This window comes from Olea europaea, unplaced genomic scaffold, assembly GCF_002742605.1.
Source record: "Olea europaea var. sylvestris unplaced genomic scaffold, O_europaea_v1 scaffold586, whole genome shotgun sequence".
In the NCBI taxonomy this organism is placed as follows: domain Eukaryota; kingdom Viridiplantae; phylum Streptophyta; class Magnoliopsida; order Lamiales; family Oleaceae; genus Olea; species Olea europaea.
In genome coordinates this window covers 324547-334413 of record NW_019264200.1, presented here as the reverse complement: position 1 = coordinate 334413, position 9867 = coordinate 324547, and the positions used below count along the sequence as shown (strand labels likewise).

General features: G+C 33.4%; 1 protein-coding gene and 1 non-coding gene across 2 annotated transcripts; both read left to right on the top strand.

The window, feature by feature from the left end:
- Positions 1-921: 921 nt before the first annotated feature.
- TRNAH-GUG lies at positions 922-993 on the top strand. Its single transcript has one exon. It is a non-coding gene; the product is annotated as a tRNA-His (tRNA).
- Positions 994-1567: 574 nt separating this feature from the next.
- LOC111389382 (cysteine-rich repeat secretory protein 55-like) lies at positions 1568-3929 on the top strand. The gene is made up of 2 exons (XM_023014305.1): positions 1568-2410; positions 3710-3929. Exons 1-2 carry the CDS (start codon positions 1633-1635, stop codon positions 3808-3810), a joined length of 879 nt encoding a protein of 292 aa, XP_022870073.1. The 5' UTR covers positions 1568-1632; the 3' UTR covers positions 3811-3929.
- The last annotated feature ends 5938 nt before the right edge of the window (positions 3930-9867 follow it).

Sequence of the window (9867 nt, the reverse complement as noted above, 5' to 3'; positions counted from 1 at the left end):
TTTTTTTTTTTCTTTTTTCTTTTTTTTTTTATGACACTTTGAATCATTTTTACTATATGCTTTTATGGGTGTGATGTTGATTTTATAAAAAATAATCCAATAAGTTCTTGACTCGAAAACGGACGTAACCTTAGCGAATCAGAATAATAACATGTCATGTCATTCTACATTGAGCTACTTTATGACACCGTTATCTGTTGATGTATCATTTGGTTAGCAATTGCAATCGTGATTAGGTGAAATTTTACCTCAATAATTTATAAGGATTTGTGCAATTATTGATTGAGCTTGTTAGGATATATATAAGTAAATTTTAGAATAAATAAAATTTCTGTTAATTAAAATTGAAAATAAGCAAGTTACTTATTTTAAAAGTGAGGTAAGAATTATCTTTAAAATAAACAACTCATGTACTTAATAAAAAGTGGGGGAGATTAAAATCAAATTTTTAGTAGATTTTGATAGAAACTGATGAAATGTGTAGTTGAAAAGTTTATGGATCCCATGAAATGTCATTAAAATTAATTATTGACTTTGACTTGGATTAAAACTTGATTTTAATTTCCACCAAACATAAATAATAATGTATCATGCCTGAAAATAAAAGTAATATTTACTTATGCTTAGCCAAACATACTCTTTAAAATTAAGCAAATATTTAGTAAGGTACGTTACAAATAACAATGTGCACAAAAAACATAAGAATTAGTCTATTTGTACACTTTTTGTGGACATAATGGATTGAACCCCCTCACATGGGACCCGCATCCAATAAAATATTTTTACGATCTCCCTTCACATGGAGGTTGTAATGCATCATGTACACAAAACATAAATATATGGACTCTGTGGTCTGCATTGGAGCTGACTTCAAGAAATAATAATTCAATTAAACAATTTTTAGACGTTTGAACAATAAAAGTGGCTGTAGTTTAGTGGTAAGAATTCCACGTTGTGGCCGTGGAGACCTGGGCTCGAATCCCAGCAGCCACATTGTGTTTATTTTATGTTTTTAATTAAATCCTGAACATGCCCACTGTCGTTATTTGTTCGTTCTTTTATATTGTTCTTCCGTTACGTCCTGGAATATGGTTAGTATTCACCAGATTTGATCATTAGTGAAGGCCAGCAAGTCAAGGCATATGCAGCACAAGAAGCCTGTATTCCTAGGAACAAATTAGAATAAAATATATGAATCGTATGACTAAATCAAATTGGTCACTTCATACTCGTAAATCTAATGCTTCCTACAAATATTTTATGGCAATTTGTGTGTGTATATATATTTTTTTCCTGCAGACTTGTTCAAACTAATGCCAATTTGCTCGAATATCTCAAGTTTGTATATAATGAATGCTCTAAATTCTCAAATTTGTTCAAGAACAAATTAGAATAAAATATGACTAAACCAAATTGGTCACTTCATACTTGTAAATCTATTGCTTCCTACAAATATTTCATGGCAATTTGTGTGTATATACATTTTCTTTTCCAGCAGACTTGTTCAAACTAATGCCAGTTTGCTTGAATATCTCGAGTTTATATATGTGTGTGTGTGTGTCAGCAGACCAATTTCCTCGAATATCTCAAGTTCCTATATAATGAATGCTCTAAAGTCTCAAATTTGTTCGTATGTATCAGAAAAAAGTGAGAGATGGTGAATGTGGACATGTTCAACTGCAATTGAATGGTTTTGTTATATTCTCATGTTTCTTGCTATTTTCTTGCCCTTGTCTTGCTTTATTTTCTTCAACCCCTCATCATTTCTGTTTTGATACAACCAGTAACATCTCAAGTTCCTTCGTTATTAGCCGCGATAAGCTTCTTGATTCCCTTTCTGCAAACCTGTCCATTCCCGATGGCTTCTACACAGCCACATGGGGAGAAAACTCTACATCAGTTTATGGCCTATTGCAATGCAGAGGCGGCATTTCTGCACAAAATTGTTCGACTTGTGTTAAGAGCATAGTCAAGAAATCCATCGTGTGTGCAAACAGCACGGATTCTGCGTATATGCTAAGAAATTGTTTTTTACGTTATTCAATCAAGAACTTCACTGGAGAGAGCGAAAGCTTGTATACAAGAGCCACTTTCAAAAATTTATCAGAAGATCCAAATGTGGCTTCTCAAGGAAATAATTTCATGAGGAAACTTGTATCTACTGCTCCAAGTCAACGCTTGAAGTTTAACGAGGGGATACTGCATGTTGGCCAGAAAGGGAAAAGGGGTGGTTTTGTTCAATGTAGAAGAGATCTCAATGTTTCGGCTTGCGACAAATGTTTAAAAAATTTGCTCGATAAATATATTCTGAAAGTTGGTGGCAAGCGGGCTTGGGTGTTTTCTAGCTTCTATTGCAGCATTTGGTATGAGGATTTGAATGCAAAACTTAACAATGAAGCATCTTCGACTGGTAAGTTCACTACAAAAAATTTTATGTTTTTGTAGAGAAAGGTTATTATTTGTAGGGAAAAACCTTTGTGGACTATACAATTTTGTGGGCACATTTCTGGGGCAAACATCTGGGGAATAAGTATAAGATGACAAATTTTTGAAATTTGTGAGCTAAAATTTTTCCTACAAACCCTTTGAAAACGAATACAATTCATCGAGTAAGATTTCCCCTGACAAAGTAATTCGTTTGCTAAACCACTTCTGCCCACGAAATGATTTTGCTTTGCACTACAAATTATTTTTTGGGCTAAATCGTGTTTGTCCCCACGTACATACTGTCATATAAATCCAATGGTTTATATTAAGAAATTCTTCGGATTGCAGAAACATCAATAGAAACACCAGATCTAATTAAATAAAGATGAAAAATTAATTAAAGATTAAAACACAGCTGATAGGCATACCTTTAAGACTGCTTGAAGAACACAAAATCTGTACATAGTAGATTAAGCTAGAATTTATTGACCAAAAATCAACTCTGTGGCGGATGAAGAGATTAGGATTGCAACCATGGGATCCACAAGAAATTTTGAGAGTAGGCAAATTGAATTAATTAGATTATGGTAGCAATCGATGATGAAGTTAGGCTGAAAACGAGAATAATTTTTGGTGAAAAATTCTGGAGGCAAATAGAGTGGGTATGTCATGGGTTTTTAGATTTAGGCTTTGTTATTTTTTATTTTGATAAAAAAAATTATTTTTCTCTCAATCTTTCATTTTTCATTTTTTTTATCTTTCACTTCAAATTATTTTTTGGAGACTAAAATTATAAATAGTATAAGGAAAATTTTCCTGCTAATTATTAGCCTACAAACATGTCGAATATTTTGTGTGCGAAAGATATATCTTGTCTAGAAAAGAAAAAAAATTTGTAAGCACAAGGCATCCTACTGTAGAAAAACTTGAAATAAATCATAGCCTTACAAAACATCATTTTCATGGGGAAAAGTGAACTTCGCCTACAAAACTTAATTTGTCAATGAAAATTTTGTAGGGAAAGGCTAAATTTCTTGAAGTAATTGGCACGTGTTTCGGTCATTGTTACAGATTAAGCCTTGATCCTTCATATCCGTAGAAACGAATAAAGCACATGCAGGGATAAATTTATACTTTGATTGGGCTCTACATAGTCCAACATAAATATCCATCTGCAAACTATAGTATCTGTACGCATTACAGGCCATGAATTCTCAAATTTTCCATTATAAGTTTGTCAATTTACCAGATTCTAATAAACTCGTTGAATTTTCGTTTGCAGGAAATACAGGAGACGCCAAACCATCTCTTTCTGTTGGAACTGCCAGATTCAAATTCAGCTATGCATTATTGATACTGGCCTTCTACGTGTTACTGATATGAAATTATCTATTAGAACTTGTAAAAACAACCGTCTGTGACTATTATAGGAACCACGGTGAAAAATAACGATCTTTTCAGCTATTTCCCGTCCATCTGGATGTGTTTACTAGAAATTAATAACAATTGAGTTTGACTGAGTAAAATTTCTTATCAATTTCTAGTCATATCTGCTACTATATATTGCAACACTACGTTTAATCACCACCTTGTACAAAGCAGTGAAGCACCGATTCCACCTTATCCCAACTGGTCAGCACCAAAGAAATTATTCGTGTAGGGATGTCAAACGGGCCGAGCCACTGGTCGGCTCGACTCGTGAAAGGAGGCTCGTGGGCGGTTTGGGCTCGTAAAATCACGAGCCCAAGCACGAGTTGAGCGAGCCAGGCCGGGAGGCGAGCCGAGCCCACGAGCGACTCGCCATAACAAGCCACGAGCCTGTCCTAGTGACCAAAACGGTCACTTTTTAAAAAAAGTGACCGTTTTGGTCACTGAAATTTATTTATTTATTCCCCCCCCCCCCCCTATAAAAACCACAAGTCTACAATCCTCTCAACTCTCTTCTATTATTTTAATTATCGAGTTTTTTTTATTTTTACTCTCTTGTGTAGTTGAAAGTTGTGCTGCAAAATATACAATATCAATTCAATTTTTACAGTTTATTAGTTACAATTTCAATTCATCCAATCCTCAATTCTCACAATCTCACTATATTTATATTCATCTGGTTAAAATTTCATGATAAACAATCAAACAAATAGATCTACGCTCATTTGTTGAGAGATTGTTCGATACAGGATGTGAGCCACTACCACATCATGGAGAATCGCCTACGACGCCTCAAAATTAATTTCCAAATGAATTTGCCGACATACCGATACCTGAAGATGTTCACATTCACAGTTAGGGAAGTCACAGTCCAATTGATTTGGATGATATTAACGTTCCCGAAACGGAACATGAAGATGAAGATGCTGAATTAAATATTCCAGACGCAAGGGGAAAGCGAAAGGTCAAAAAATAAGCAAAATGTTGGGATCACTTTAAGTTGGTTTCAATAGGAAAAGTCGTCGATAGCATTGCAGAATCTAAAGCAGTATGTAAATATTGCCAACAAAGATTTACATGGCAAAAAGGAATTGATATCACCTATCTCAACCGCCACTACAAAGCATGTGCGGCCAGACATGGACTTCTTCAGCTGGTCAAACACAATTGTAATTTGACAGTCCAGACGTCGGTTCTACAATTTCACCCCTATCCACATGGGTGTATTCGGAGGACAATACTCGAATTGGAATGGTGAAATTTGTTGCCGCCACTGAGTTGCCTCTGGCTATTGTAAACAACCAACACTTCGTCTCGTTCGTGAAAGAATATCTACAATCGAGGTACGTCGGGATAAGTCGAAACACTCTTCGTGTCGATACAATAAATTATTTCAATAATTCAAAACAACAATTAATTATAGATTTGCAACAATATGGGGGTGTTATATCTTTAACTTCTGATATATGAGAAGGGGTTAATAAAATAGCATATATAGCTGCAAGTGCACACTATATGGATCCACTTTGATACATGCATAAGAAAATTATTGCTTTTAGAATTATTGAGTTTTCTCACAATACTAATAATATATATAATGTTATTATCAATATTGTTAGAGAATATCATTGCGAGACTGAAATTCGATCTTTTACTTTTGATAATGCTAGTGTTAATAAGGTAGTCGTCGATAAATTATGTAGGACACTTCAACCTGATTTCGGTGGGTATTTGTTTCGTATTCGTTGTGTGTGTTATATCTTGAATTTAATTGTGCAAGATGGTTTAAAACATATAAATGATGAACTTCAAAGAATTGGGAATGCATTAGTATATATTACGATTTATCCTAGTAGAAAACAAGCATTTGAAGATTTTTGTGCCGAACTAGGGGTGACAACTGCTAAAATATTTGTTAGCGACGTATGTCATAGATGGAACTCTACATACTTGTTATTAAAATCATGTGAAGGTTTCGAAAATTTAATAACTGGCTTTTATAATAATAGACATGTTAGAAGTGATGACGATGGTATATTAAATGAATCTGATTGGATTTTAGCTTTGAAAGTTAAACGATTTTTGACATCTTTTTATGAGACCATAAAGATTTTATTCAGCGTTTATTATCCCACGAGTTGTATGGTGCTTGAATGCCTTTATATAATTGCAAGAACATTCCATAAATATAAAAATGATCCTGCTTTTAGTGAAATTTTAATTGCTATGGAATTAAAATTTAGAAAATATTGGGAAGGGCTACCTATGTTATTTCCTTTAGCATGCGCAATGGACCCCCGATATAATATTTCGGGAACTAAATACGTAATTGATCAAATCAATAAAGTTTTAATACTTGATACACCAATCACTTATAATAATTTAGAGCAAACATTATGTTTAATGTATGATTTATATGCGGAAACAATGGGTGCAAATGTTAGTCGGGTACCCTCTACTGCACCTATTCCTTCTGCTGAAACTGAAGAAAATGTTGCGAAAATAATGAATTTATTTCAAGGTATTAATACATTTAGATATGATGCAAATGCAATGTATTCATCTAATGCCATGTCATCTACATTTGCATCTCATCAAACATCGGTCGAAACTCAAAATGCGATGCTTGCCGAATTAATTGATTATTTCAATCATAATATGCCAATAGACAGAACAATTAAAAAATTTTCAGAAGAAGTAATTGAATTTTGGCGAAAGTATGAAAGACGTTGGTCAATTGTTTCTGCAATTGCGAAAGATATGCTGACACCTCCTGTTAGCACTTTTGCTTCGGAGTCTGCTTTTAATGCAGGTAAAAGGGTTTTGACCAATGTCAGGAGCCGACTGAAAGAAGATGTTTTTGGAAGCGTTAATGTGCGCGAAGGATTGGCAGGACACTCATTTTCGACTACAAGATAAACACGCTGAAATTGCATGTCGTCAGGTAAGTGATATTTGATTTAATTATGTTAATCAAAATTTCATTATTTTTTAATCGTTAAATCTAATTTTCTTTAAAAAATTGTACACGTTACAACAAGTTGTTCGTGAACAATTTTTACTCCGCTTACTTAAAATTGATGTAGCCGGTCCCAAACCCGAAAAAAGGAGGAGGGTTTACATTTTATTAACTTTAAAAAGAAATAAAAAAAATATTTTTTTGTAAATGTATTTCAAAATATAATCTGTTTTCATTATATAAATATTTTATACTTTATAAAAAGTATTACAATATGAATCATATGATATAACTAAAAAAAATAAAAAATTGTTTTTTGTTAAATTATTTTTTATTTTTGAACACTTTTTATATGGTCAAGAAATCATAATTTTTTAACATTTTATTTTTATTTTTAACACTTTTACACTTAATTAAAAAAAAAAAAAGACAAGCCCTCGAGTCCAAGCTCGGCTCGGCCCAAGAGCTCGTGGCCTGAGCTCGGCTCGCCACGAGCTCGTGGGATTAAGGGCCGAGCCTTGCCACCTCTATGTTCGTGGCAGTTCAACTGTGTTGGCACTGGAGATTCAGTCCTAGTGTATACCAGCCTCTCATGTCATTCATCTATATCTACAAGTGTGGACTGGGTGCACGTAGGGTATGAATTCTGTATTTTTTTTCAAGAACAATTGGTAGAAAATGAACCATGTGACTCTGACCAAGTCAACCATTTTCTTCTTCTTTTATCTTACTCTTGATGTCTTAAATCGTTAAAATTTGTGGTCATTAGCTGACAGTTGTATTCAGTCATTGCTGAGATTCAGTGCTATGGTACACCAGCTTCTTCTTCCAATTTATTTTTTTTTATACGACAGGAGAATCCGCAGCCACTACCCTTTTATTGCGCACTGGGTAAACCCTCGAGCTGACGCAATAAATAGTAAACCACGCTAGCCAAGTAAAATGAGATGACATAGAAAGAGAGTAACATGATATGTTATACTTTTGCTAAAGCTTGAAAGATAAGGTTATGCTGAGTCGAATTTTTCCTTCTTGATGTCATCTTAATTTGCTATTACTTGTTATTTTAACTTGTATGGGACTTGATGAATGCTCCACTCAAAGCTATATACTAGTAAGTTATATATCATGTTGAACTGTTAAAAATGATGATGATGATAATAATAATAATATATGTTAAAATCGTAGAAAAATCTTGTAGTTCGTCTAAAATCTTAAATAGTTAAAAGAAGATTCATTTTGATTGTGACACAATTTTTATAATTGGCTTAAATCTTTTGTTAAAAATATTTAACATCGCCGCTGCTATAACGCATTTGTATTTACTCAGTGGACAAAAGAAAAAGAAAAGTCAAGTTTCAAATTTGATTTCATAACTATTTAGTGTTTGCACCTTGATGAGTAAAACTCAATTTCACACTCTAGAGCCTGACTTCAATATCTTGTGCAGCTTTATATCATTCCCACCCGATAAACTCCCATTGGGACTGATTTTCATAGTTTTCAAATATGCTTCACATCCTATCCGATGCAACTTCGTTTTCCATCTGAATATTTTAAATTTAACTGCAGTTTCCACCCCCACTTTAACATTTCCAGCTCTTAGTCCTTGCTGAAAATATCGGTCAGCCACGGCCGAGATGGCATTAATAGGTATTTTCCATGAAGTCTTTTTCTTCTTCCCCTGATAAAATGGTGGTGTAGAATTTGTCCCAACAATGACACCTTTGAAATATAAATTCAAGAAGATTCGATCATAGTATATGCACATACCTTTGCTAGGATTCGAGATTTTGAAATAAATAAGTACTATAGAGGAGTTTCCAGCAGAGGAATTCTTAGAATTTACAGAAGGGAAGTGTAAGTTTACAATGGTGAAAGATGGATTTCTTGGGATTAGACATTGCCAGATAACTACAGAAACCAAACTTAACACTGTTATTACCTGAAAAAACCAGCAGTAGGTGCTGTAGTCAATTTTCAGGCGAGCCATTTGTAGAGTATCGAAAAGAAATCTTCAAGAAACTGATTCAGAATTTATCTGCAGGGTTCTGGAATATGAAAAGATAAGAGAGATGGATTTGAAGAGGCATTATGATTGTGTTATGCTGTTTTATATAGACACTCACTAAAGTTTCTTCTTGATCAAATCGTTATCTATTTTCTATCTTCTTAGTTAAGCAATTGGTGGATTTGGAACTTGGCTTTTCTTTTGTGCAGCAAAAAAAGTTGTGTACCTCTGAATCTGATTGGAACTCAGCACGTCAACAAATTCCATCTCCACTCCAAAGGTATGTTACTTGCGAGTTTGAAATACACACAAGTTTTATGAGAGAGAAAAAAACGATAGAAAAATTATTATTACATCAGATTCCTTAAATGTGAGAAAAACTTCCGTGGACGAATGACGATCACACCACTTAGAAGCCACCACCTCATCGGTGGGCCACCTCATGGCCTCACCTTACCTCATCGAGTGAGGGTGAGGTGGCTGCCCCGATGAGGTAGTTAGGATTAACGAAGGTAATCTATAGTAAATAGTTAAAGAACAAAGATGATTTTGAAAAATAAGCCCGTAACTCATTTTCAATTATACATTTATCCATAAAATAATATTGCAAGTTAATCCAAAACTTTTTCGTATTTTTTAAACACCGATTCTCTAAAAAATCGCTATTTAAAAATATGTTTTCTCCCAGAATCTCATTTTAATGAAAAAATCAAGTAATGATAATTTTTAATGGTGACAACCGCAATTTTTATTTCTAGTACCACAATTTAATTATATTTTAGGTTCTCAATTTTTATTCATTATAATATTTTATGTCCTTAATGATTTTTCAAGACATTTTTATCCTCGAACTTTTCATCAATTAAAACAGTTTTATTTTTTTTATAATAGTTTATGTCCAAAAAAAATTGTTAAAATAGCGAATAACAACTAAACAAATAAAAAAAGGAAAAAACATTTTCCCATATTTCAAAACATGGAAAAAAAATTGACATAAATAATTGATAATAACAAGATATTCTAATTAATAAAATGTTGAAAA